The 27,890-nt window shown below is 50.3% G+C and overlaps 3 protein-coding genes across 8 annotated transcripts in view; 1 reads left to right on the top strand and 2 right to left on the bottom strand.

Annotated features, from left to right (window-relative positions):
* The first annotated feature begins 400 nt into the window (after nucleotides 1-400).
* UBE2A (ubiquitin conjugating enzyme E2 A) lies at nucleotides 401-9,493 on the top strand. Its single transcript, XM_062006938.1, has 6 exons — nucleotides 401-739; nucleotides 1,021-1,101; nucleotides 1,198-1,223; nucleotides 6,608-6,697; nucleotides 7,672-7,760; nucleotides 8,046-9,493. The coding sequence occupies exons 1-6, from the start codon at nucleotides 696-698 to the stop codon at nucleotides 8,172-8,174; spliced, it is 459 nt and encodes a 152-aa protein (XP_061862922.1). The 5' UTR covers nucleotides 401-695; the 3' UTR covers nucleotides 8,175-9,493.
* A 1,899-nt stretch (nucleotides 9,494-11,392) lies between these two features.
* NKRF (NFKB repressing factor) lies at nucleotides 11,393-19,818 on the bottom strand. Its single transcript, XM_062006937.1, has 3 exons — nucleotides 19,426-19,818; nucleotides 16,326-16,447; nucleotides 11,393-14,147 (listed from the first exon to the last, which is right to left on the bottom strand). The coding sequence occupies exons 1-3, from the start codon at nucleotides 19,623-19,625 to the stop codon at nucleotides 12,160-12,162; spliced, it is 2,310 nt and encodes a 769-aa protein (XP_061862921.1). The 5' UTR covers nucleotides 19,626-19,818; the 3' UTR covers nucleotides 11,393-12,159.
* A 784-nt stretch (nucleotides 19,819-20,602) lies between these two features.
* The window catches only part of SEPTIN6 (septin 6), a 29,955-nt gene continuing 22,667 nt past the window's right edge, over nucleotides 20,603-27,890 (bottom strand). Inside the window, exons 10-11 of one of the 6 annotated variants that reach the window (XM_062006380.1) lie at nucleotides 26,134-26,177; nucleotides 22,975-23,674 (exon numbers count right to left, since the gene is read on the bottom strand). In XM_062006380.1, the coding sequence (XP_061862364.1) occupies nucleotides 26,174-26,177 (4 nt within the window). In that variant the 3' untranslated portion in view covers nucleotides 22,975-23,674; nucleotides 26,134-26,173. Of the gene's footprint in view, nucleotides 22,577-22,631; nucleotides 23,675-26,133; nucleotides 26,178-26,250; nucleotides 27,531-27,890 lie in introns of those variants that run through there. The other 5 variants (XM_062006377.1, XM_062006379.1, XM_062006376.1 and 2 more) reach the window with 5 other exon arrangements.

The following is a 27,890-nucleotide window of genomic DNA, read 5'->3' as shown; positions in this document are numbered from 1 at the left end:
ACCCTTCCCATTCTCTCCCCCATCGGTGGAGGGGAGCGGGCGGCCGGCGGGGCTGAGCTGCTGTCTGCAGTTAAACCGCGGCCCCCGTGAAGAAGCAAAGGGGCTCCAGCCGCCACCGAGCGCCGCGCGGCCATCACCGGGCCGCGAACCCGCCACGGACCTTCCATTACCGGGCCGCGAACCCGCCACGGACCTTCCATTACCGGGCCGCGAACCCGCCACGGACCTTCCATTACCGGGGCGCGAACCCGCCGCCGCCACGGACCTTCCATCACCGGGCCGCGAACCCGCTACTGCCACGGACCTTCCATCACCGGGCCGCGAACCCGCGGCCCCGCCCACCCCGCGACGTCACTGCCCCCGCCCATTCAATGACGTCGTTGTCCCCCGCCCACCCTCACCTTAGGCCCCGCCCCCCGCCCCCGCGCCGCCGTGGTAGAGGCTGGGCTGGGGACTCAGCGACATCCGGCTCCGCCCCCTCTCCCCGCGCCGTTGGTACATCCCGGGATCGCCCGGCAGCCGGCGCAGGAGTCGGTGTAGCCGAGGGCCCCCCCCGCGTCCGGCGGAGTGGTAGAGGCCGCACTCGCCCCTGTCGGTCGGCGCCGCCGTTGCCTCGGTCGCAGCTCGCTGCCGCCTCCGGCCGCCCCCGCGCTCCTGCCGGCAGTGTATGAGTGATCTATAACCCTCGGCCCGCCATGTCCACTCCGGCCCGTAGGCGCCTCATGCGGGATTTCAAGAGGTACGGAGGCCGCCGGCTGCGGGGAAAGGAGAGGGCGGGCGGGAGGGAGGAGGGCGCCGGGCCCGGCCGCGAACGGAGAGGAGGGGGGCAGCGCAACATGGCGGCCGGGTAGGGCGCGCTCCGCCGATTGCGTAGCGGCCGCCGGCGCGCGCTGCCTTTGGGCTGCGCCGTTTGCGCAGGGCGGGCAGCTTCCTGCCTGGGTTACGCCGAGTGCGCAGCGGCTGGCGCCGGGGCTGCGGGGAGGGGGGCGCCGGCGCCTCAGCCCTCGCTGTTGCCCGCAGGCTGCAGGAGGATCCCCCGGCCGGGGTGAGCGGGGCCCCCTCCGAGAACAACATCATGGTGTGGAACGCCGTCATCTTCGGGTGAGTCGTGCTGGGGGGCCGGGGGCGGCGGGGACAGCGGTCGGGGCTGGGCTGCCCCTTGGGGTAACGCTGTGCTCTGCTTCTTCCTTCCTCTAGGCCCGAGGGGACCCCTTTCGAGGACGGTAAGTGCGGCTGCGTCCGGCCTGGTGTTTGGCTTCCCGGGGGTAAACTGCTGCAGTTTGATAGCGCCTCGGCGAGTCCCTGCCGAGAGCTTGGCAACAGGTGTGGGCCTGGGGAGAGAAGGGACACGTGTGTGCACATTCACCTGGCCACACGGGCCTGGGCCGCACTCTGTCATACACTCTGTGTTGGGTTTTTAATCCCGCTCCAGGAAAATGTTACGGACATGCATTGCTTGGTTGACGTCCAAAATCATGCAGATTAGCTTGTAGAGGCCTGTTTGTAACTGCTAAATCTGACTGCTCTGAGCCTGATTTGACCTACAGTTTTAAGGCTCTCTAAACTTCTCTGTTCAACCCTGAGTCATGTTTTTTGTGGGTACTTACCTTTGGAGAACTGTCAAAAAGCTGGTGTAGAACTGTTGTCACTTGGCTGGAGTTCTGGCTTTTCTGAATCGAAGTGTTTTGAGAGCAAGTCCCCAGGTGAGTCATTTCAAGTAGGAAATGGGCTGAATGTTTGAGGAAGTTCACAACTGATTTCTGTTTGTTGGTTTTTTATTTTCCTTGGCATCTACTTCACTCTGCTTCAGTCAGTATCATTCAGGGTTTGGTTTGAACTCTTAAACACTAACTAAATAGGTCCTTGTAACATACTTGGGTCCTAGTAGCTTCAGTCTAGCCTTGCTGTCTTTTTTAGCTTTACTGATCCTTTATGAATACTTGAACATCTTTGTGAAAACTTGTTAGACGTGAAATACTGTCTAACTGAAATCAGGGATGTATGTTTTTTAAAGATGCTTTCAGTGCAAGCTATAATTAATCCTAGATCTGGATGACTCATGACAAAAGCATAGGAAGAATTCCTTAACCCTTATGTTGTTCTTGGCTAACTCTTTTTGTCTCTGTTTATCCTCGGGGGTAGCACCTGTGGGCAGGCCTGTAATTGCAGATATCTTTCTTTTTTTCTGTGAAGATTTTGAAGATGTAAAACATTTCAGGCCTAAGAAAACTCCAGAGACTCCAGTTACTTTTAAAAATCTGTGTGATTAGTTGTGAGCCTTGTTGTAGTAGCTGCTTCAGAAGTCTAATGTTTAGAACATGGATATTCCAGAACGTCACATAGTAGAACAGAGACTAAATGTCTTCTGTTACCTCATATTGTAAACCTTAAGAAGGCTCCTTTAGACTTCTGTGAGGGTTGCAGGAGCTGCTTTGCTTCTTGGTGCACTGCCACTAACAGAGTGATTCACTGTTTGGAGCAGAAAGCTGTCTGCTTGCAGTGTGCTAAAATGCAGATTGTTTCTGTGTTCAGGCTCCTCCAGCTCAGTGTGGGGTTAACAGATGCTGCAAGGGGGGGGAAGATTCATGTGTTTCCATTTGGTTGGAGACTACTTTTGAGAGCCCTGACATACTGATTTCCTTTGTGCTTTCCACTGGGGCAGGGTTGTGTGTTTATCTCAAATACTTGGGACAGGTTGCACTCACAGCAGTTGGAAGTTCAAACAGATGCTCAGGTCTGCTGCTGCTGTCCTACTGCTTTAGTCCCTCTAATACTGTAATCTCAGGGTGTGATGGATTGCTGTCTTCTTAGCAGAGTGTGTGTGTGTGCTCACACTGTGTGCTCAGGAAAACAGATCTGTCTTGTGTCCCAGGATACGCTTATCTCCTTTTCTCTGAGACATATCTTACATTGTGCTAGATAATAAAATACTAAGTGGTGCCTAGAGATAGGGGCACGTTGGTGCCTTGGCTGTGCTCTTCTCTTGAGTAGCACAGTTCAGCTGAATGGAGGGAAGAATAAGAGAGTTTTCATTTAACAGTCTTGAGGTGCTGGGGCTTGTTCTGTAACTGTGAAGGCCCTTATGAGTCAAAGGTATGCTGGAGCTCTGTGATCTTTCTCATGAAACCTTTGCAGGGCAGTGTTCTTCAGCAGGCCTTTTTGGTTTTAGGCTCTGTCAGTTCCTGGTGATACTGTCAGAGTCCAGATACCCGAGTTCTTGGGAAAGCAGCCTGTGAATTGATTTTTTTGGTGGTTGTTGATCTAGATATTTAACAGTTCTGTGAGAATTACATTTCTTTATCCTCATTCTGATGAAGCCTTTCTCCAGTCTCAACTTATGAGGTCTCTTAGCTTTGTCTGAACTGCAAACCTGAAGTTGAAACACATTTGTTTACTTGCTGTGCAGCAGGATGCAGCTAACAACCCTCCCTCCACCCCCAGCCTTCAGAGGGTGTTTTCACAACTCGCTGCGCAGGCTGACTCGGCCTAGGAGCAACTACTAATTTAGATCAGCAGCATAACTTCCATCTTCTGGTTTGAGAGGATTGGATTGCAGTGTCTGCAGTAGGACCCTTGGGATATTTATCCTGCCTTTCACCCTATTTCTAAGAATCTCTGTGTGTGGCATCTGAAGTGGTAGTGCTGACACAGTGATGGAAAGCCAGGCTCTCCCAGCCCTTCAGACATGTTTCTCTGGAGGTGGGCAATGATCCTGTGGCTAGCATAAGGATTCCTGGCTTGGAGAGAGTTAAGTAACACAGCTATTGTCATGTCCTGCTTTGCAGAGATTGTGGAGGAAGCTTGAAACAGAAAGCAAGGCTCTTGCTTTCTCTATGGCTTGTTCCTTGCTTGCAGAATCCCTGATATGGATTCCCTATCCTCACCTGAGAGAGGAAGCGGTTGTCTTTGCTTTATGGCCAGTGGAACAGAGGGAGATTGTGCTCCTGGCAGCAGGGAGAGCTTGGCAGGAACATGGGTGCTGCTCTGGGTGAGGGTCCAGGTCATGGAGAAGTGTCCTCTCTCCTCTGGGAGCCTTGCATCCCAAGATAGCAGAAGCAGGTCAAAGAGATAAGTATGTACAAGAGAGGAAATAAAATGTTCTCCTAGGATTATCCAGTGATAATCCTAAAATGAATAATGACAGTAAATATGATACTTTGTTTTAAAATTGGCTGTCTAGGGTAGGTTGCAAGGAATCCCCACTGAAAGCTTTAAAATGAGTGACAGAAGAGACTGGGCTTGAAGGCCTCATCCCCAGCAGTGGGTGTTACGATACCTGTTTGACTTGGGTGGGCCTTCAGTGTGAGTGACCCTGGAACTTTGGTGCATGAATATCTGGAGCTCTCCTTTACTAAAGCTCAATTATGAGATGCTGTGTGCTGAGGAGCCCTTTCAAGGAGATGTCTCCACTCTATGTTGTCTTGGAAATTCAAGTAGGAGTCTACTGCAGCTGGAAGCTGTCTTAACACTTGCTCAGATTTATGTTCAAAGTAATGCTGTCCCTTCCTTGGTGGGACAGGGAGCTTCCCTTTCAGTAGCTTTAAAGGGATTCTAAGACCCAGCTGCCTTCATTACTGCTTTTTGGCCATCTTATCTCTCCCTTCTGTTCCCACTTCAGTCAGTGTTGTGAGCTACATTCACTTTCTCAAGTATGCTTGTTGAACTCTGCTGTTCTGTGGTTTGTGCTCAGTTCTCAGCCTACTGCTTGCTTAGTCACTCTTCTGCAGAAGACAGCTCCTGCTTTCCTGCCTCATAAGGAGGCTACTGAGAACCAGAACTGGGGCAGGGACTGATGGGAGTCTGTCAAGATTTAGAATCAAATCTTTTAAGCCTTTGATTCTAAAGGGCCACTATTGCTTGGGATTGTCCCCATGTAGGGAAGGAAAGGTGGTCCTGAGCTCATGTTTGCAGCTGCCAGTTGTTACTAACTCACCAGTGCTGTTTTTCAAACTGACCTCAGGTCTGGCTCTCAGCCTTTGGAGTAAAGCTTGAAAATCCCACTGCTGACTTCTGTGAATTTAACACTAACTCTACTCCTCTTGTTCCTTTTGTTTCACACTGGGATAGTGTGCTCTTGGCTCTGCTCTTATGTTGTTAGGCTGCTAATAAACAAACATGCAAAACCTTATTTTTAGGATGTTGAGACTTCCCCCTGCTGTACAGAAAGCTCTGAAGCATCTGTACCGTGTCTTCAGATGCAAACTGGAACGTCAGAGCAATGACCTTCATTACTTGCAACCCGATGTTGCAGTTGATCTCATAAAGGAAGGCGTCCCTGGGAAATACTGCAGGTCCTTGCTGATCTGAAAATAAGGACAATGGGTTGAAAAATCAGTGTTCTGACTACCAACCGTTGGCATATGCTTATCAGTCAAATGAAGGAACACATTCATGATGTTGGTGCTGAAAAACTCCCTCACAATAGGAAGCAAGGCTGAGCTTTCTATCTGAGCCCTTGAGTTTTAATTTGGGCATGAGTGCTGGAGGGGGAGGAACCCCATCCCTGCTGTGTAAGAATGCCTTTTCCAAAAAGGCAATGATCTGCCCTGACAGTGTTTACAGGAGAGTTGTATACCTGTATGGTGGTGCTTCAGATACCCCTCTCTGGGCATACCCCAGGACCTTTGAATTATAGACTAGTTTTGGTTGGAAAAGACCTTGAAGATCATTGAGTCCAACCCCTGATCTCCCCCTGCCAAGCCTTCCACTTAGCTACAGGGTGTTGCAAGGTTTGGAGACTCCACCTCCCTGGGCAGCCTGGGCCAGTGTCTAACAGCCATCTCAGGGAAAAATTCTTCCCATCTCTAATCTAAACCTTCCTTGATGCACACTGAGGCCTTATGAGACCTTCATAAAGTGCCTCCTGGACTGGCTGGTCAGAGGCGATAGCGTGGTAAAGAGGAGCTCCCATGTTTTGACGTGGAGTATGTAGAGTAGCAAAGCTTAGTCCCGTGTTTATGCAGCTTAGTTGACAGACAACTTAATTCTCAGATTGTCCTAGCCTGAGGAGAAGGGCTACAATACCTGGCTGTTAGAGTGTTTGGGTTGGGGCTTAACTACAGCTTTGTTTCTGCTTACTCAGCCTTTCTCAAAGGAGGAGTGGTTAGTGGGAAGTAAATAAGCAGATGTTTATTTTAAAGATGCTGCTTTCCATACTGTTTTCCTGCAATGAGAGCTGCTTACTTCACAGTTGTTAAGTATTTTCTTGAAATTAAAACAGGAAATAAATCAGAAGGTCCTTGTCATGATGGTGTATTCCAGTCTCTAGGGCTGACTAAATCAGGGCCTGGCACTCACAGAGGTGGTTACACACTCACTTGTGGTGTTTTACGGTGCACTGGGGTTAGGCTTCGTGGAAGGGCAGATTGATTTCCTTACACAAATGTTTTGGCTGGGTTGGTGGCTTTAGAAGTAAAAGTTCCAAGAGAAACTCTCGTACTGGAACTAGGGCTGCAGAGTTAATGATTAACTCCAAAGAGAGGAGAATTCCATATCCACATGCATGTATGAGCATAGTGACATTAGTTTGTGGTTGTGGAGGGATGCTACTTAACCATCCCCTGTGTAAATCCATTCTGAATAAAAGTTATCTCTCTGTCAACTCCAGGAACTTTCAAACTTACAATAGAATTCACGGAAGAATATCCGAATAAGCCACCTACTGTTAGATTTGTCTCTAAGATGTTTCATCCAAATGGTAAGTACTTGGACAATGCTTTGCTTTGTTTCTGTTACAGCTTGCTCTAGTGCTGTAGAAACAGGTCTGTTGGTTATAAAAGTTTCCCTTATCTACTAAGGTAGCACAGCTCCTGTTGGTTTGGTCAGGGTGAACATGAGCAGTGTGTGGGCTTGAAGTGAAAGGGGTGAGAAGAGAAGCCTCTTCCCTCCCAGGTGGTGCAGCCTAGGGCTGATGGGACACTCCTCACAACTGCCTCTGTTAAACCTTAGAGGAGTCTTTTGTACTGGAATAGCAGTGCCTTGGGCTTCTGTGTGTATGTACTGCTGATGTAGCATAATGGCACTGCTGAATGCAGTCGTCTTTTGCCACTTCCCCAAAATGCCTGTAAGAATGACACACCTTGAAATGCAGTGCTAAGTTTCCAACTGTAGCCAGTGACAGCAGTATCCCCTTCCTTGGTAGTTAAAGGTTGGAGATGTATTCCTTGCCTCCAAACAAATCCTAGACTTGTGCAGAACTACCTGAACCTTTCCAGTGCAGCAAGTGAGCCTGGGAGGGTCAAGGGCACTGAGGGAAGCTTCTTCTGAAGCTGCTGGGAGAGGTGACGCGACACTGATTGTTTTAGATCCTTTCTGGGGAAATCTTAGTGTAAATGGCTTCTTGCTCATGTCCTTTTTTTGGTTCACTTGTGGGCAGCTTATTTTTTTTTTCTTTTGCCTTAAAATCTGTTTGTGGTTTTTTATTTGTTCTATAGTGGTAGTTGCAGTGTCAGAGAGAAGCTCAATATTGGAGAGTAAGCAGAGGCTGCATTTAAATCCCTTGGACAAGCTTGAGCTCTGGCTCCCTGCAGGCCTGTGTGCTGGATTGCAGGCTGTCAGATACCCCTGGCCTCTGTGGTGTTTGTCAGTATGGGGGATTTCAGGATCAGGCAGTACTAGGAGGAAAAACTGAGTAGTTTCTGTTTTAAGCTGTTGTTCTTGAACCTTTTCTAGTCTATGCAGATGGTAGTATATGTCTGGATATCCTTCAGAATCGTTGGAGCCCCACTTACGATGTCTCCTCCATCTTAACATCCATACAGGTAAATAGGCAGAATGCAATTAGGGTGCTTTGACAAAACCAACTCAGGAAGTGCTCTGTGTTGGGATTTGCTGAGGTGTGAATGCTTCCCGGGTGCCAGCGGGTGGTGGCTGGCAGGGCCTGTCCTGGCTGCATTCGTTGCGTGGGCCTGAGGGGGAGCGCGGCCGTGCCCCCCACGGGGGTCTGGCCTGACTCCTGCAGCCCTGCTAGTGGGGAGAGCTTAAGCACTGTGTTGGAGAACTCGCCACGCTTCCAGGTGCCTCAGCATCTCTTTCTCTTTGCGCAGTCTCTATTGGATGAGCCGAACCCCAACAGCCCAGCAAACAGCCAGGCAGCTCAGCTATACCAAGAGAATAAGCGGGAATATGAAAAACGGGTTTCTGCAATAGTAGAACAGAGCTGGCGTGACTGTTGACCCAGGATGATGCAAATGAACACTCTGTTGATGAGGAAAATAAACAAAGTGTCCAAGTCATCTTTTTCCTCCTAGCATTTCCTTTGAAAGCAGAATAGCTGTTGTGCTGTTGCCACCCTCCCTTGCTGAAGCTTCTTCTCCTTGGACGTCCGAAAGCGCCCACTTTGAAGTCAAGTGTTCTGTACTTGGGTTACTTGCAAAAGAGTTACTGATGCCGAATCCATTTCCTGTGGTCCCTCTCCAGTCTTAGGGCAGTATTGTGCATTTCCGTAGTGTACACTAAGCTTTTAATTGTAATTGTGTTATACACAGTGATGCTTATGTGTAGCTTGATAAAAGGGATGTTTCTGTACACACACATTTTTTAACTGGTATGAGCTAGTGTGCTGATGAGTCCAGGCTGGTCATGTACCTCTGTTATTGGTTTAGACCCCACTGCATTTTGTACCGAGTGAAGAAATAGCCTCTCGTTTCCCTTTTTTGTGTTGGTTTATCAGCTCCTTAATCATGGAAGAAAACAAACTAAACCAACAACTCTTCAACTGATTCCAATTCAAATACTTAGTGACTGTGGAATGCAAGTTACTGCTGCACTGGACATGCAAGACTTGTGTACAGATCTACACAAACCCCTGCAGTTGTGGTACTTTGGCCTTTGCTTAGGGTGAGAAACAACCCCTCACTTTTTTTTAAGTTTCTTTTAAAGGACATGCTTGCAGACACTGCTTCAGTGGGTGGCTACAGACCTGTCACTGAGGCACTGCTGGACAAAACCAGGTGGAGCTGTGGTGCTCCCAGCAAAAGACCTTTTGCATTAAGGATGAGGTAAAACCTGAAGGGTTACATGGCTGGTTACTCTCCTTCAGTGTCATTCTCCCACCAGTTATCTTTCACTGAGAAAGTCTTTTGGAGCCAACTTTGCTTTGTGGAAAGTTTGAATCAAGCAGGGGGCAGGCACTTGCATCTGCAGGTTCTGCTCTTGGGTTTGTGTGAGCTACTGCTGCATGCTTGAGTTCATTGCCCTTCAGTTTTATGAAAGTATTTTTTCAACTCTGGAAAAAAAAAACCAAACCCTCAAATCTTTGTAAGTCCAGACGCACTTTTTTTTGGTAAGGCTCAGTCTGTACCTTTGGATACAGGACTTTCAGCAGCAGCGTGGGATGAGACCTACAATCGTGTTGTCCACTGTTCCAGTGTCCTTTGTGTGCACATTGGTCTGTTAGTTGAGAAGTTTAACTTTGCACAAGTAACCCATGTAAGAAACTGTACATTTTTCAGAAGTTGTAAATAAAGTGTAACCTTAGTGCTTATTGTATAAATAGGCAAGAGCTGTAGAACTGTGGTTATTTAACGGGGCCAGGAGCAGGCTCGGGGCTGCTCCAAGCAGGGGTGTGTGGAGCTGCCCTCTGGCCCTGCCCAGAGAGGGGGGAGCAGGAGCAGGGGCAAAGGAGCAAGGACAGGCCCAGAGCAAGCAGAGAAATGGAGAAACAGGCACAAATTTGGTAAAACCCCTGAAGTGCTGGCAGGAAGCTCAGCCTGTGCACAAGAAGAACCCACAGACCAGATTTTACCACCCAGGTCCTATCTAAGTCACACTTGCTGCTTTGCCTAAAGGACAGTATCTGTACTGCACCCTTGTACAGGCTGGGCAGGGAGAAGGCAGGACAGGGAGTCTGCCTCAAGTAACAGCATTTGTTTCTTAAACATTCCCTCTGCCAGACTCCCCACAGGCAGAGCCAGGTGAGCAATGAGCACCTTAGTTGTGCCAAGTTACCAGTGCGAATGAAACCCCAACTCCACCAGCTGCCTGTCAGGGACGGCTGATGCCAAGGCTCTTACCCCTGTGACGCTGTAAGGATTGCTGCAGGCTGTTGCAGGCACAACAACCCTTTCCAAAGGGGTCTGTGTCACTCTTACTGTCACAGAAGCTCTTGTGTCAAACTCACTCCGTTTCTGGATCTGTCTTGCTAGTTACTAAAACAAAAAGAGGATGGAATGGACTCTCAGGGCAGCAGGGAGCAAAAGCAGCACCAACTTAAACTATATCCTGGCTCTCCCAAAAGGTGAAGTCTGTATAAAGACACCTGCAAGGGAGGGGCTGGCAGTTTAGCTCTGGTTGGGGACACCCAGGCAGCCAGCAGCGGAGCAGGAGGCACCAGCTGGGCCCTGCACCAAGGCCCCAGACTTGGCCAAGGCAGCAGGAAAAGCAACGACCGCACCAGCATGGGCTGGGCAGCTCGGCGCCTCCAGTACCACGTTTAGCCAGTCCCACCCTCCCTAAAAGAGGCATTTTTCATCCCAAATAGTGCAGTGGGGGCTCACTGCCTCTCTCAGCAGCACCAAGCTTTGCAGTCCTGCAGCAGATCCCAGTTAGGGAGGGGGAGCTGCACTCCTGCACGCAGGAATCCCCACACTAGGCCTCTTCCCCTCCTACAGCACCATCTGTTAGAGTCCAGCGCTCTAGAGAGTGGAATGCAAAAGCAGGGAGAGGGAACAGCACACAACACCCTCCCCAAACAACAAACCCAAGGAACACTTCCAGAATTAACTGCCAGCTTATTTCTCTACAATGGCAGCAGGGAATGCTCAGTGCCATGGCAGCTGCTTCCTTTTCCCTCTGAGGATGTGGAAATGCCTCTAACTGCACAGTGCCAGGACATTCTGCTTCATCAGCAGAGGCGGTTACCCTCCCCTCAGCACGGAGAGTTGTTAAATGAAAACAGGACAGGAGGTGGGAAAAAAGCTGGAGGATGATTTAAAAAGATGGAGCGGCAAATATAGGCTGCAGAAAAAAACCTCCAAAGCCATAGCTGAGACACAGGACAACGGGAGAAAGGACAAAAAAACCACTTCATTAGGCCCAGCTTCATACTAAAGAAACACCAGCAGATCCGACCAGCAACAGAAGCAGAGCCTGGCTGCTGGCTCTGCCGAGGTCACCTGCTCACCCCCATGGCGACTGAGCTCCCACGCAGCACTCCTGCACAGCTCCCACAGCCCTGCCACTGCTGGCACCCACAGCCTCCTGGCAGCGCCTGCCCAGCCCGGGGGCCCCGTGTCACTCAGGCATCGGCCCCAGCACTCCCGAGCACAGCAATGGCAGTGGAACACAGCAAGATTTAGGCACAGTTTGGTTTTGCTCTGGATTAAAGAGCTTGTATTCAGAGTAAAAAAAGAAAGTTATGCAAGAGTCACCACCAGCCCCACGAGTGTCTCCAGGCGTGGGCTCTGTGCTTACCTCCAGTTCTGGTGTTCCACACTCCCTTCCGTGGCATTGGCATGTGCTGAGCAGCGAGCGCTCCGGTGCCCGGCCGTCCTCGGCGTGGGAGAGTCAAGGTAGGAACCTGTCAATACAGCTGCACCTTTCATGGGGTTAAGGGCATCTAAACACACACACACACAGAGCAGAGACAAGACTCCACTAGACAGGTTTATCAATCCAAGCAGTTTTCACACTTTTCTTTTTACAAAGTGTGACAAATCCCGTTGGGTTTTTTTTTCCAGAAATAAAACTTTATTCTCATTGTCATGAATCCCACCTTTACATCCAGGTTCCTTCCCCCAGACTGCATTTCCTCTGCACTTCATCATTATTGTTTTGTAAAAAAACCAAAAGGCATATTTTTTTTTCCCTTCCTTGATCAAGAAGAATATGGGAACTAAAACTTGAACTGACGGCAAATTCCTTCTGGCTGGACGTGTGTTTTTGCTAATACAAAACTAGTAAAATGTGAAGGAACAAGTCATACCAGAGACACATACAGCAACAGCACTACTGCTCTTGGTTGTGCTAAGACACTCCACCAGAACCAGGGCAGTTCTAAACGCCTAACAACACCTCAGAAATTATATTAACGAAGTGAAAGGTTCCAACGTTAATATAACCCACGACAGGACAAATGCAGCATCGGGGGGGTGTGTGTGTGTGTGTGTGTGTGTCTGAGCCGGGGGCAGCTCAGCCTTGGGCCCAGGGGGACGCCCACCCTCAGTTCGCCTGCGGCATGATGAGCTCGTAATGCCCGACCTGGCCCTCCTGCTTCAGCTGGTCCAACAGATCCTCCTTGCGCCGCTTCCTGCTCACCACCAGGTACCTGTTGTGCCCCTGCCCGTGAGATTTACTTTTCAGACCGTACTTTTGGGCGATCTGATGGATCTGCTTCCGCTCGTCCATGTTCAGTTCTCGAGAGAAAGTCAAGTCGATGTGACTGTCCGAGCGTGCATAGTTGCGAATGATCTCTTCGATGTCTCTCTTGGCGATTTTGTTCACCCTTTCTACATCCAGCCCAAGTCCTTCCCTTTTAAACTGCTCCTTCACCGAAATGGGCTCTCGAATGCCCTCCCCGTCCTTCCCCAGGCCACCGCCCGTCCAGCCCATCTTCCTTAAGATCTGGTTCCCGATGTTGTCCTCTTTGATCTTCTGTTTGAAAGCCTCTTCTGCCGACCGACCCCGAATCTCGTTCCTGGAGATGACGTCTTCCACGGTGCCTTTCTTCAGGTTATTAACAACGGTCGGCTGAGTCTTTTTGAGGATTTTCACGGCCTCCTCTGCTGCCTCGTGCTTGACGGATTTCTTCACTCCGACGGCTTCTGCGATGAACTCGTCCTCCAGCAGCACCTTGCACTTCCACCGCATACCGCTCATCCGCTCGAAGACGTACTCCACCGTCATCTTGTTGAACTGGGCGGTGTCGTTGAGCGTGCACACGGGGTTGCTCGAGTTCTCATAAACCACCAGGTCCTTCAGGTCTTTCTTCCTCCCAGAGCCCCGTGAGGAGCAGCCCACTTTCTGCACCTGGGTCACTTTGATGGCCGCGATATTCGACTGCATCTTCTGCAGGATTTTGAGGGCCTCCTCGGCTGCCGCGTGCTTGCTGGTCTTTTTGGTGCCGAATCCCTCAGCCAGGCAGTGGTCCTGGAGGTACACCTGGCAACGCCACGAGCGGTTGGGCATCAGTTCGTATTTGTATTCCACAGACATTTTGTTGTAGGAGGCAGAATTGTTCAATATTCCTATGGCGTCGCTGGCGTTCTCCGTCAGCACAAAACTAGTCCAGTGCTTGTTGGTGTTGGCGGGGCCCTTCACGGACTCGGAGCCGGGCTGCATCGGGACACAGTCCCTGTTGGCAACTACAAACTCCTCGTGAGGTTTGAGAGCGGGAGGGAAATCCGGCCAGGCCACGCCGGCCTCGCACACCACCAGGTCCTCGTGGTACGTGTGCTTGAACTTCCGCTGCACGACCCTGACTTCCACGGACTTCTTCAGCAGCTTGACCGCCAGCTCTGCGGCGCGGTCCCTGGAGCCGTTCTTGCTGCCGGCGTAGCCGGTGCCCAGGTAGACGTTCTGGCACCGCACCTCGCAGGCAAAGCCATCTGTGAGGAGCTTCTTGCTCTTGGGGAGGTCAGATGGGGCGATTTCTTTGAGAGGAACATAAATATATTCAGGATTTGTCTTGCACGCCTGAATGGAACGTGTCAAAAGATAGGTATAGTTAATTTTATCAGTCCCGGTGTTCGTGTCTGGGTTGGCGAGGTTCTTCCAGACAGCTGCGGACAGCTTCTCGATAAAGCTCTGCTTCAGCGTTATAGCTGATGGGGGGAAAGTCTCGGATGCAGACTGGACGGTGGAAGGAGAAACAGAAGCCTGCGAGGCACTGCTTGTGGCAGAGTCCACAGTGTTGGCAGCCCTCCTGGCAGCTGCCGCCTGGCCTGCGAAGCCAAAGCCAGCAGAGCCGCAGAGCTGGGGATCCACCTCCTGGGCACTCACAAAGGAGTTTGCACAGTTCTCAGCTGGCTGCACTACGCTGTTTGTATTTGCCTCCTGGTTCGCCTCCTGCATCTGGTTATCCAGGGAATCTTCTTTCTTGTCATCCTTCTCGGCACTGGTGACAAAGTGTATGGGTTCAAAACGTGGTCGCACCCGGAACCTGGGAGCTATCTTCTTGGGGGGCTCAGAAAGCCCTTCAGGCTCTGGACCTGTGGGGCGGAAGGAAAGGACAGGGTCACCAACAGGTGCCATGGCATGGAGACAATGTTCACACAGTGGTGTCTCCAGGAGCCTGCAGCACGGGATTCACACTTCTTACCCACAAACCAAAAGGTTCCCTTCTGAAGACATTCACAAAATATCAAAGAAGGCTGTTCATCCTCATGCAGGTCACCACAGTGGGACTCCCAGCTCCACAGCTACCATACCAAAATATTCAGTTACAGGGATCTGAGGTCTGAACCACTTGCTGTGCCTCCCAACCTCATAGATGAGGTGCTGAGGGATATGGTTTTAGTTTAGTGATGGGCCTGACAGTGTGAGGTGAGTGATTGGACTCATTCATCTTAAAGGTCTTTTCCAACCATAATGATTCTATGATTCAACATTGCCCACCTGAACCTATCCAATCATGGCTAAAGTTAATCACAGAATCATTTAGGTTGAAAAGACTTTCAAGATCATGGAGTGCAACATTATCCCAACACTGCCACAGCCCTGAAACAAGTGACAACTATGGCCAATAAGTCAGAACAGCAGGGTGGGACCTGAGCCACAGCTCTGACTGCTGCAGGGTGGTCTCAGATAAACTACCTCATCTTCCAAGTCTTCTCATCTGATGGAGGAGCATGGTGACACCAAACTCTCCTTTCCAAGACACACAGGGCTATTAATGATAGCGCTAGCAGAGGTGTATTTGCTGTAAATGTAACTGCCCTTGGCTAAAGGACAGCAGAAAGGAATCAGCCTGAGCCTTGGGAGCCAGCTGCAGTGGCTGGGGGTCCATTACACATTACCCACAGACTCTTCTTTCTTGTTTCTTGGATGCAAATGATGCAAAATACCCTGACGTGCAGCTACTGTAGGAAATGAGAATCCAACAGGTGATAAGCAACGGTGTTGCACAGAAAAGAAAGTTACCCAACACTTTTCCTGTGAAAGATCCCGCCCCCTCACTGAGGTGGCACCTGTGTGTCCTGTCATCAGAGGAGCAAGAGGCCACCTGGCTGCCTCCAAACAAGCAGCCTAATCCAATGCCAATGTGTGCAACTGTAACACAGTTCATGCAACACATCTGTCCCGACATCCCACTGCCATCATGTATTCCTTATAGACTAGTTCACTGCAGATGAAAAAAACACTTTGCCCACAGCCTGAGCAGGCCTTCCTACCTACACCAGTGCCAAAGCTCTTCCACAGGCCTGGCAGCCTCCAGTGGGCACTTCTCAATCAGGGCAGGTTTCTGTTTCCTGCTGTTTTGGTGTTTGACGATTGCACTGCAGCAGCACCTAAAGGCTCTCACCAGCAGAACAGCTCTTTATGCTGTCAGTGCAACACACAACAGAGAACCTTTCCCCTCAGAGCTGATGCCTGACAGACAAAACATGGCAGAAAAGTAGGACTTTTCTGTTTTGCAGCTGTCCCATGGGAGCACAGAAAGGGTGTCACAGTAAGGGAAGGAACTTTGGCAGAGCTATGGATTCTATCCAAGTCTAGAGGAGTCCTGTGCTCTCTGACCATTCCTGCCTGAAACAGCCAGAGCACTGCCTGAGGCTGCCTCAGAAAGCAGGCCTGCTCACAGCCACAGCCTGAACTGGGACCATTCCCTGGGCCTCCCCTAGGCAGATGGTGGATGGAGCCCTTGAGCTGCCTGTCCGCTCCATCCCTTCCACTGGGAAAGCTGCAGCTGGAACGCTGACCTCTGAGACCGTGGGGCAAGAGTAAATTGAACCCCACCACCCCTGTCAATGCTCCAGGCAGGTCCCAACTCAAAATCCTTCTGCTGAGCTGCACACCTCCATGCACGTGTACAATCCCTTCTCAGGTCAGGACATTGGCCCTGAGCTAAGGGACGAAGGGCCAACAGGTATTTCATTATGTAGATTTCATTCCTTCACACTCGACCAGGGAAAACCAATTACCTGGCAATTCCACTGAAAAATGATATTTTCTTAAGCAAAAAGAGAGCTCTGCCTGAATGCCATGCAGCCCACGGCAGGACAGAGGAGGGGAGCCGGCTGCAGCCCAGCACAGTGCACCACGGCAGCTGGCCGTGCTGGCTCTGGGAGCGGCCCTGTGGGACTCCGCTCTCCACATCCCATCAGCAAACACCCCCAAAGAGCATGAGGGGAGAGTGGCTGCTGTGACACACGGGCAGAGGTACTCACTGTCGCATGGAGAGCGGTATCTTTTCAGCTTCTTGCTGGGGACCAGCTCGTATGACCTCATTTCCCCGACATCGATGCCTTCAGCCATCTTGAGAACCTTCTCCATGACCTGCACACCGTATCTGCAGGGACCCAAAGCAAAACACATCAGGGCTGGGCACACACAAACTTTTAAACTAAAGCTGCCTCAGACACAGCCCCTGGTGCAGGGGAGACACTCCCCTGAGCACCAGTGGGCTCCTGCAGTGGCTAGCCCCGTGCTGGCAGACAGCCCACACCCCCTACCTGCCTCTCAGCCAAACCTTGTGAACCACAAACAATGCAGCCACCCAACTGACAGTGCTTTACATTGAAATGTAAATACATTATCTGTCAAACACAACATCTGGTAGGAGCACAGGGGTGGGGAGGAGGAGCCTCGGCAGGAGCCTGGCACTGAAGCCCCGTCTGGGTCAGCACGTCACCAATCTGAGAGCAGGGCTGTCAGATGACAGGGGCCCTGCTCAGCAGTTATCGACCACTCTTGAAAGAGCCGTGTTAATTTCTGGCTCGGTAGCTGTAACTGAGACCTTTTCAGTCCCTGAGCCATGAGAGGTGAGGTGGCTGGATCTGGCTCAGTGCAAACTCCAACCTGCTTGCAGCTGCCCACAGGGCTCTGCAGAACCCCATCTCTCCTGGCCTCACAGCCCTCACCAGCTCAGTTCTCCACTGTCCTGGGGATCCACTGTATTTTTTTTCAAGCTATCTGCATGCTGAAATTGAACAAGGAAAAAACCCAAACCTTTCTAACCAAGGAGAACCTACAGACACAGCTTAGAACTGGCCTCGGACAGCTTTGCACTGTGGTCCAGGAAGGAGGAAAAGCATTAGGGCACCTGTTCCATGATGTACTTGCCTTTGAGAGTCAGAAAGTATCAGGTCAATGCTCACAATCAAGAGCCCACAACTATCCCAACAGCTAGTGCTGCTCTAACTGGCACCAGCTTTTAAATACTGCTGTTCCAAGGGCTCTGGAGATGTACTCTGCACTCAAGAAATACCCTTCCCATTGCTAACTTCAAGGGCTAGGAAGAAATGAGATACATTCACATGTCTGAGAGCTGTGAACACAGACTGCTGTGGTCCCTTGACCCCACATGGGATGGAAACATCAGGAGGGATCGAAGCAAGGCAGGCAGCTGGGCCACCCTCATCCTCCCACAGCAGTCAGAGGGGAGCAGGATGGGCACCTCCATTCCTCTCTGGCTCTCAGGGTGAACAGTACAGTACCCGTGATGGGAACATAAAGGACGATGCCCTTTGCCAGCATGAGTGACATGAGTGTGTCACTCCTCACAAAGGACAGAGATGGCTGAGGCTCAGATTTCTGCCTGGGGGAAGATCAACCAGTCCTTAGAAATCTCAAGTTGTGGAGACTGGCACATGGGGGCAGAGGAATCCCTCTGATGACTAAAGTCTCCCTGGTGTGACTTAAATATGTTACCTCTTATCCCCCACCCTCAGTTCTGCAGACACCTTTAATGTATCTGAGAACACACTCATCTTCTCTCATCAACCCCTAAACTACATGAATCCTGTTACTTAACTCTTTCCTCACAGACCATGTTTTCTGGACATTCTCCAGATGTCATTATCACCCTGGTTTGTATTTACTCTGACAAACAGCTTGTCTTCAGCTAGCAAGTGATCAGTGTTAAAAAACGCCACCAAACTTAAGAGAAAACAACAGTCCCACCAACTTTGAAGTTATTCACTCGGTACAGGAACAGCAGCTCTTCCCAAGCAGCAAAAGGCAGTTCCAGAGAAAGCTGTGGGTTCCCTCCCTTCCCCAGACAACTCTAAGTAAAGCTGCCAAGTGCTCTCACACAGCATAGTGTGGTTACCTTCCTGCCCAATGCAAGGAAACATCCTCACTGACCTCTCTCTGCACCTCATCTTGCCTAAATCTGTTGCTCATGTCTCCCCTGACAGGAGCAGGTAGATATGTTCATCAGGGAAAGTGCATGTGCTCACAGGCTTAAATTGCATCATTTTTTTTAGGATTTGAGATCTTGCCACACAGTTCCTCACTTCTGTTATCAGCCACCTGTATTACTGCAAGATTCCCAAGAAGGCCTCCGTTAAGCCAGCACATAAACACTGAAATGAGCTAAAGGACCAAAGGCATTACATCTCCAGAAGATATGCTCAATTTTAACTTACTACTCAAGCTTTGGAAGTCAAAGCTGTTTAAATACTATGTTCAATTTTGGTGTTTGCAGAGCAGAACAGTTCAGCACTTGGACCAGAAAGAAATAAACATGCAGATCTACATTTAAAATCCTTGCCTGGGCTCTGTAAAATGACACAAAATATTGCCCAAGGAGGCTTCGGGACAGTAACATTAACAAAAGCCACACCACATGCCCTTCAGGGTTCACGAGCTGCACATTAAACCTGACAAAGGGAAAGCCCTTCCACTCACCAGGCCTGCTTCTCTGGGGAAAACTGAGCTCCAAGGCCATCGCAGAGGGTGCTTTATGCTTAGAAAGACACCTCACTTCAGTTACAAAGCACAACACCACAGGCTTAACGAGTCCTGAGGGGTGGGACATCGAGAACTACTTTCAAGACACATGGATACTTTTTCAGCAGCTTGCTCCCCTCCACGGGAAAATCACAGAATGGCTGGGTTGAATCATCCAGTCCAGCCCCTCGATATACATAGATATGCAAACAAAGAACACGCTCCTGGAACCGAAGTTCTCCCGCACGAGCCGCTTCCATCCAAGCTCTTCTGAGGTTACTTTTAAAAAGGCAAGTGGAGACCGAGCCTCAGCCGAGCAGCGCCGGGAGCCCCGGAGCGCAGGCGACCGAGGCGGGCGGCCGGAGGCAGCCTGTCCCTGCTCCAGGCACCGGCTGCAAACGAGTCTGCCCCGACTCTCGCAGCAGACCGGGCCGCCCCGAGGCTGACAACGACGGGCGAGCCCCGGCGAGCAGCGGGGCCGAGAGGCCGAGGCCCGCCAGGGCCGCCGCAGGCAGCCGCCCCAGGGCCCGGCCCTCCCCGCACCCCGCCCCGCGGCCTTCCCCCTGGGGCCGGGGACGTCCCGCCGGGCCTCACCTGCAGCCCATGAAGACGTGGTTGGTCCAGAGGACGGAGAGCGAGAGGAGCTGGTCGATGGCGGCGCCGGGGTAGCCGTGCAGGTGGCGGAGGATGAAGCGGCGGCGCAGTCCCCATTGCCGCTCCGTCTCGTTGTACTGCCGCCACTGCTCCAGCACCGACTCGGGCACCGGCTCCGGCGGCGCCTCCGGCGGCGGCATGGTGGGCGACGCTCGGCCGCCGCGGGGCCGTCCCGGCCGGTGGGCGCCGGGCGCAGCGGCTCAGGGCGGCGGAAGCGGCGCAGGCGTGCCGGAGGGGACCAGGCCCCACGTGCGGACCAGGCCGCGGCTCGCTGCTTGCGTCCGGGGAGCGGCCGTCCCGGCCCGCCGTCCCCCTGCCCGGCCCGGCCGCGCTCCGCCCGCGCCCCGCCGCGGCCCCGGCCCGGCCCCGTCCCGCCGCGCCGCTGTGGGGGAGGGGAGGGAGGGAGGGAGGGGGAGCGCTCCCGCCCGTCGCGCGCAGCGGCCCGGCCGGCGCCGCGTCACGTGCCGCCGCGTCACGAGCGCGCGAGACGGCGCGAGACACGGCCGTCGCTGCGGCGCCCCCTGGCGGCGGCCGCGGAGCGGGGCCCAGCCCGTGTCTGTGCGGCCTCCCCCGGGCCGCGCCGCGCTACGCCGCCGCCAGCGCCCCCGCCGGGCCGCCCAGGAGGGGCGAGGAGAACCCGCCCGCCCCTGTGTCCCCGTGACCGCCTACAGCTGTGCGGCGAGCCGCCGGGCCGGGCCGGGCCAGCCGCGGAGGGCAGCGCGTACGGCAGCCAGCGCGGCGTTTCTGGCGCACGTGCATCCGCGGTGGAAAGGCGCGAGGCGGCCCCGGCACCGGCCGCCGTGTGAACGTAACGCGGTGCGGCTGTCCCGCGCGGCCGGTGGCGCGAAGGGAAGAGGGGCGGGAGGGACGGTGGCGGAGAGCGGGCAGGGCCAGGGCTGCCGCGGACACTGCACCCGGCTCACGCTGCTTACCGACCGACCACCGGTGCCGTCGTTAACACCGGCTGCCAGCGTCCCCTCTCTCTCACCAGACTGTTTTTCTAACTTTAAAGAACAAGAGGGTTAGCTGGGAAAAAAAAAGTACCACTGGCCTTATGTCCAGCAGCTGCTGGAGCTCGTTTCACAAGGTGGGGAGACACAGGACACCAACGCACACACACGCTTCTTCTCACTTTATTTTTGTTTTTGTTAAATATTTCGTGGCTGCCAACAGAGCAAATCGCACCATGTTTATATTTCCTTTGATTTCAAATGCACGGTTTCCAAAACCAATCATACAACAGCATATTGAAAATACTCCCTAGGCCTCGCACCTCGTGGAAGCCTGTGACATTTATATTATTAAAGACAAAATTAGAAAAAAAACACATGTGCCCAGATACCAATGTTTGAAAATGTATTCGCTACATCGTTAGTCCAAAGATCACAACTCTTGCTCTTCACAATTCCAGGCAAACAATCGGTTTCCCCTGTAGAACCCTGTCTTGTCACACGAATTACAAGACACTTCAATTTTAGAGACCATGCAAGTCAGTAAAAGAGCTTCTTTCCAAGACACTAACACTGAAGCTTTGTCCCGCCCCTTCCCCAGACCCTTATAAACTCGTTGCAGAAGCGGCAGTCTTCTCCCTCAGACCCAGTGCAGCTGGCGAAGACAGATTAAAAAAAGCTACAGAGAGAGAAAAGGGGAAAAAAGAGAAAAAAAAAGAAGATTAGCAAAAAAGAGAAAGACACTGAAAAAGCAGGAAAAAGAGATGCAACACGAAAACAGCTGACAGAGGAGAGAGGGAACCTCCCTGGGGTACCTCAAGGGCTTCGAGGAAGTCTTGCAAGTAAAAAGGGGTTTTTTTTCTTTCAAGGCTTTAAATACATCACTTTAACATTCTAATGAGGCAAATGGTCAGGAAGGACAGCTAATGAGCTGAAATATGGCAAAAAAAAAGCCACATTAAATGGATCTTTGAGCAGATGATCTAGAAATCACATAGACTGATCCTGAGTGGTTTTGGGAGCAGGCCGATATTTAACACCAGTGGAAGAAATCAATGCTCAAATCATTTTAACTTGCTTAAAAAACCCCAAACCAAAGCAGTTGAAGATGGGAAATAAAACTGTTTATGGTGAAACAAAATATCTGAGAAAACAAATTGCAATCAAGAGTTTAAAGTGCCTTGATTGCTGGCAAGGGGGGGCCAGGCCGCCGTGTGAGCTGGGCTATGGCTCGAGCAGCAACCGGAGCAATGCTGTATGCTGAAACTGCTGGGGAGGCGTTGGCAGAACCCAGACCACCTCTCTAGTCCCATCCTCAGCGGTGGCTTGTGCCAAAACCAGCATCACCTGTCATGGCTAAGTCTGAGGTGTGTTCATCCTCCCCCAACCCAGGATCTGAAGGGCCTTTGTTAAAAACTACTTGGCAGCATGCATCCTGATCTTTCAGGAGGGTGAGGCCACGTGAATTCACCCACAGACAGAGAACTCAGCCCACAGACAGTGTGACTGAAACATGAGAGTCATGACAAGCAAGTCTGAAATGGAAACATGGATTACATGCCAGTCTCTGGGTAGCAGGAATTAGCAAAAGAAAAAAGAAAAGCAAATAATAATAATAATAATGATAATAAAAGACAGATGATGTCATGAAAATGACACCAAGTGTAAAGAGCAAAGAGTTTTGTGTCTCTCAACTACGGGACAATCACACTAAGGCAGTGGTGTCATTTTAACGTCACCAATAAATACATTTAGACTGCGTTGTTATTTCGCCAGCAAAAATAACTCACAGAACTTATTTCCACAGCCCTTATTTATCTGGGTGAAGAGGGAGCAGGAGGAAGGGGAATCCATTCATTGCAGTGAAAAAAAGGAAAAAAAAAGGGAAAAAAAAAGGAGGATTTAAAGTTGCAGCATCCAAAACCTTGCCAGGACTAATTGTACATTGTTTAATAAAAGCAATAACCACCAGCACATAGTAAAGACAGAATCACAATGAGGAGATAGGAGAGAGCAAGGGTAACACCATGGAAAGGTCACAGCTGAAATGCTGTCACGTTTTATTAGACCCTCCGATTTAACAAGGTCCATTCCAGCCCATTGTATTCAGGGGTAATTACTCAGTACAGAGCCATGGGTTACTGTAAAAGAAGGGCAAAGAAAACAAAAAACAAAAGAAGTAAATGTTAACCAGAGTTCACTGTCTGATGAAGTCTTTATTTAAAAACAAAACTCATCCAGAAATACACAGAGAAGACACCTGCAGGCAAAACACGGTTGCACTTGGCCAGAGTGAATGCCTGGCCCCAGTGGGCAAAACACCCTCCTTTTTAGTGCAAATGTTGCAGTAAAACAAGGCTTGTGCTGAACAGAAATGATGAGGAGCAACCTGTCAGCATCTGTACACTTCTAAACAGATGCCGTTAAAAAAAACCAAAGTGAATACTTTTTTTTGCATTAAACCAAGAAACTGTTGGAATCACTGAGAAGAAAGTCAAAGAAACAGCATCGTCTTTCTTCACAAACACTGATATGTACAGCAAGGTGTCCAGCTTTCCCTGAGATTGGATCCAGGATGTGCATCCAGGCCAGCACACTGAGAGGGAGACAAGGCAAGAGATCCTTCCTGACCCCTGCAGCATTCAGAGAACACTTAGTTGCAAACCGTGGATCCAAGTTTGAGAATCCCCCAAGCCTGGGAGGGACAAGAGATTTGGGCCCAGGCCCACGCCTGCGAGGACGGCAAGTTTTGCATAAAGTCCTTTAAAATGCTTTGAGTCACACAGGGCAGCACAGGGGTAATGAGGGGTTAGGCACAGCAAATTAAAAAGGGGAGGGGGGCAGCCAGTCTCTTGAGACAGCACATCCCACCCCACGGCAGCAGCGGGGTGCGTCCCCAGTGGTCCCGGGCAGGGCCACGCAGCCCTCATGCAAAACAGAGGCAGCTGAGAGGAGGCCAGTAGCCCTGCGAGCAGCCTGCTGCTGCCCAAAGGGGCCGAGGTGTCAGCAATCAGCACCTCTTGCCAGTTCCATGCGGGCTAGTGCTGAGTTCTGCACGAGAACCACTGTAACCCGGAACGGCCAAGGGTGTGGACTCTTGCTTAAAACAAACTGGTGAGGCAGGAAGGGAGCAATGAGCAAAGGTGAGCAAACAGGCACAATGGCATAGCTGCATTGTGTTAACCCACTGGGGGCATTCGCTTCTGGTGTGAAGGGAAAGGTTCTACAGGAAACCCGAACTGAAAATGAAAGAAAAAGGCAGATTAATGGTTTTATGGATTAATGACAAAAATCAAAACAAAGGCATGTTTCCTAACACACACACACACACACACAGAGAAACGTTGCTCAGTGTTAATGAGGTTTAATTGGAGCACAGAACATGCTGTATGCAGGCACACACATGCACACACACACACACACTCACACACTCTCAGCAGTGGGATGAAGCAAACTTGTTTTCTAAAACAGTCCTTTCACAGTTTTGGGAGCTACAGGACTGATCACTGAGAGCTGTTTGTATCCTTGTGAAACAGGGGAGCCCTGCAATACTTTATGGGTCAATATGGAGAGTATTTTTCTGAATTCTGGAAAAGTACCATATATACATATTTAATGTAGCAAGGACAAATGCTCACTGAAAAGGCACTGTCTACATTTATATAGGGGAACAAAGAACTGCATTGGAGTCAAAGCTCAGCACACAACAGTGCACACTTATGAGGGCTGCCAAAAGCAATCCAAACCCAACACAAATCAGTAATGTTCACTCTAACTGCACTTTAGCTGTGCCTTCGTACTCAGCACCAGAGTGAACACTGTTATTCTTTGAGCTTATTTTGCCCCATTCAGAGCCAGATAAGCAGAGCATTGTTCTTTTCATTGTTTTGCAGTTCCTGCTGGCAGTAGAGACATTCATTCAAACAGGCTGCTCAAGATGACTGCAAGCTCCAGTTCAAGTCAGTGCAAGACCCTTCTGAAGCTCTTCTGTTAAGTGGAATGTCCTGCTGCAATTAAATTCAAATGCCTCTCACTGCCAGCGTGATGTTTACTTGCTTTTCCATTTCCCTTGGTGGAGCCAAGAGGGAAGGAATCCTGGAATCAGCTTTTCCCTATTTAAGGGCAGACCGTAAGTTAGTTTGGACTGTTTCCTGGATAGAATGTAAATCCTGGCTTTGTCTGCAGGGAAGGGTGGACTTCAGGCTGTGTTTTTAGGGTGTTTTATAGTTAAGTGGTGCTGTTCCAACAAGTTCTTGCTCCAAGAGACCTGTGCACCTCAGCCTGAGCTGCTGTCATCCTTGCCTTGGATAGTAAGTATCGCTGCTCTGTCGAGAAGCAAGACACTCCTGTGGGAGCTTTCTTTTTCCTCTCACCAGAGAATCAACTACAAATTAAAAAGCCTCAATTTAACACACTCAATTGAGCTGTAAGCAGACCACTGTCATGATCAGTTTAACTAATAACCCTAATGAGGATGCTGCTTCTCCTGCCAGGCAGGTGCATTTCTTACACATCTTTGTTTAAATGAGCCTTCACTTTACAATAGATGCTGGCACTTTGCGCTGCTGACACTTGCTTATGGGCAGGTTTGTTAACCCTTTCAGGAACCCGTATCTGTTCTGCAAGCCTGCCCATGACTACGTGGCCACATTACATCCCTGCTCACACAAAAGCAGACACTCTGATCTGAGTCACAGCAAGTGGACTCACACTGTGAGTAGACTCACAGTGTAACACCACTGGCAAGGGTCTGCTCCAGTAGGAACTCTCCATGCCTTGGCAAAACACCTCAGAAACTCAGACACTGGCCTTATTCAGGGGCAAAGAGCTTCCTGGATATATCTTGAATATAGCCCTCTTCTACCCCTAGCTTTATGCCAACTGTGGGCATGCTTAGCATGACTCCCAGGAATGTGGAGGTCTGTGTCTGTCTGCTACAACTGACCATCCAACCCACAGATGACCCATTTGGCTGTTAAAAATATTGTAAAGTCCTGAGTTTTTCTCCAGAGCCTTCATTATCTGCAAATAACAATGAGTGACCACACACACACTCATGTACACATACAGATACAAACACAAACACTCTCATGTACACACACAGTTGGGTGATTCTGTGGTGCTTTGGGACAAAGGAAAGCTTCAAGTTTGGGAGATTTTACCATCTGTTAGTATGTGAAAGGGAGGACAGAAACCGGTCTTTCATCTACCTTCACCTGCACTGTAACCCCAAGTTAATTCTACAACTTGGAGGGGTAGGAGGGAAGGAGGAGAAAGGGAAACAACATTTTCCTGGCTAGCTGGGTTTTATCATCAGCACCACATCTCCATAGCAATTGTTGCCATAGTGTCAACATGGCCTACGTGATTAAAGAATATAATTTATTTCTGAAGGCGATGGAATAAAGGAAATGGAGCCAGCAAAGTGCTGGAAGGAAGGAATTGGACCTAATTCTTATTTTTCTATGTTTCATGTTCTAATAGTGAGTCTCTCTGCACTTTACTTTGCAGAATCTTTAAAGACAAACTTCTTTGCATCCTTTTTCTACGGCTGCATACATAAAGAGAGACTGGTAGACCATGTATAGTAAGAGAGACAGAGATAATTCTTTTAGTCTTCTGGACTTGGACAGGATCTGCTTTTTTTGGAACTGTAACTGATCCCACTGTGAGGTCTATATTAGTTAATGACGCTTACCAGGACAATGTGCCCCATGCACCATGCAGCCAAACAGCAGCTAACTGTAAAACAGCACACATTTAAGAGCTAATAATGATGATAATGGTGTAACAAAAACAACAACCAAAAAAAGAAACCAAGTCATGATTAGTGCAAATTACAGAGCTTGTGTTTAAAAGCCACCTGTGAAAGAAAAAGGCCAGATACTAATAAACAAGATACAATTAAGCTACAGCTTGTGAAAATTCATGAATTGTTAGAGATATTTATGATCTAAATACTGAAATGAGTGATTAAGGACAACTGGAGAAGTTACAGAGTTACAGAGCAGCGCTAACACAGCTATTTTCCTGGAGGAGAGAGAGTCCTCTGAGTATCTTTCCAAGCCTCACTCAGGCACTGACCTACCTCTTTGATGGAGCTTTCTGTGTCCTTAACTAAAAAGGACAGCAGCAATGCTTTTCTGTTTGAATGTACTTGGTGCCAAGGAGCATTTCTGAGAGCAGAAGTGCTGGTAGGAACAAGAGTGTGACCTGGGCCACTGTGACTGATAGCTCATACTATAGGGCATGTTGACTCCCTGTTCTGCACTCCTGACCCCGACTGATCTCAGGGCTGGGGTCTGCAGTCCTCAGTGTGCAGATGTCTGAGGGCTCTAAGCATGAAAGAACTCAGTTGTGTCCTCCTTGCACAGTCCAGGCTGGGGAGAGAAGTTTGTCCCCAGTCAGTCTCAGGCTCCTCAGTATGAAAAGATACTAAAACCCCCTGAAGGTAATTCAAAAGAGCAAATCAAACTGCGCAGTGGAAAAAGAACAGACAAGCGAGAGAAGGGCAGCGCTAATTGCTCATTGCAAAAGAATGTTGACATTGAAGCAGCTCCAGCTCAAAACTAAAAAGACTAAAACAGGATCTCACTCTGGTTATTGGATTTTTCCTCTCCTGTCTCATTTGATTCCAAGCTTTACAGTCACGGGCTATTTTCCTTGACACACAGTCCTGTCAGCTCTCTGGGCATGTGCCAGATTTTTCACATTAAGAGCACTTCCCCAGGTACATCCGACTGTGTAGCACGGGCAAGATTTACTCCTGATTTGCTCCAGGGATGTGCAGAGAGGGGATTATGGCAGCAGTATAGAAGCCAGACCCTTGTTTATCTGCACACTTCTCTTTGTACACATGCTAAAGTGGCACAGCACTCCATCCTGGGAAACGTGCTACAGGAAGCGCTCATTGCTAAAGGAAGCGGGCGCACCGCTTCAGCTGTACAGCTCTTGACCTGCTGCAGAGGATGAGGGGCCTGGCATGGGCACTGCAGGCAGTCCAGGTCGCAGGACCCTGAAGAGGGCCTGCTCCTGCCACACCAGTCCCTGGCATAGGGAATTCCTGCTAAAGCCACGCAGTATCCTTCACTGTTTCTGTGGAGGATAAAAAGCTGGTTTAGGTCTGGAGAAGAGTGCTGGCACTAACAAAGGACTATGACCTCGCCCCTCATTTGCAGCCTCACATTTTGCAGATTCCAGAATTCAAGGCTATTAGCTTCCCTGAATAATTTCCACAGTATAAGCTTTTTCCCAGCCTAAACAAATAAGACCATGAGACAGGACATGTTCCTCTCTGGGGTCAGCAGGACACTCCCCGCTACCCACACTGTAGCCTTGGCAGCCAATGTTGTTCCCCTCCATTATAAGCACTGCCAGACCAAGGGAGGAGCAGGGAATCTCAGGAAATAAAAATCAACTTCATCCTCTCCCATGCTGTCAGCAAGCAATGAGAGG

This window comes from Colius striatus, chromosome 13, assembly GCF_028858725.1.
Source record: "Colius striatus isolate bColStr4 chromosome 13, bColStr4.1.hap1, whole genome shotgun sequence".
In the NCBI taxonomy this organism is placed as follows: Eukaryota; Metazoa; Chordata; class Aves; order Coliiformes; family Coliidae; genus Colius; species Colius striatus.
The sequence above is the reverse complement of the archived record's forward strand: the minus strand, read 5'-3'. Positions and strand labels throughout refer to the sequence as shown.

What these genes read in the sequence shown, in the direction of transcription:
- NKRF (XM_062006937.1), bottom strand. Translation starts at nt 19,625, where the DNA reads ATGCCGCCGCCGGAGGCGCCGCCGGAGCCGGTGCCCGAGTCGGTGCTG. An exon ending in CACGTCTTCATGGGCTGCAG is followed by an intron (nt 16,448 to 19,425) that starts GTGAGGCCCGGC and finishes GGGTCCCTGCAG; the next exon opens with ATACGGTGTGCAGGTCATGG. An exon ending in ATACCGCTCTCCATGCGACA is followed by an intron (nt 14,148 to 16,325) that starts GTGAGTACCTCT and finishes TCCGCCCCACAG; the next exon opens with GTCCAGAGCCTGAAGGGCTT.
- UBE2A (XM_062006938.1), top strand. Translation starts at nt 696, where the DNA reads ATGTCCACTCCGGCCCGTAGGCGCCTCATGCGGGATTTCAAGAG. An exon ending in TAAGATGTTTCATCCAAATG is followed by an intron (nt 6,698 to 7,671) that starts GTAAGTACTTGG and finishes AACCTTTTCTAG; the next exon opens with TCTATGCAGATGGTAGTATA. An exon ending in CCATCTTAACATCCATACAG is followed by an intron (nt 7,761 to 8,045) that starts GTAAATAGGCAG and finishes CTCTTTGCGCAG; the next exon opens with TCTCTATTGGATGAGCCGAA.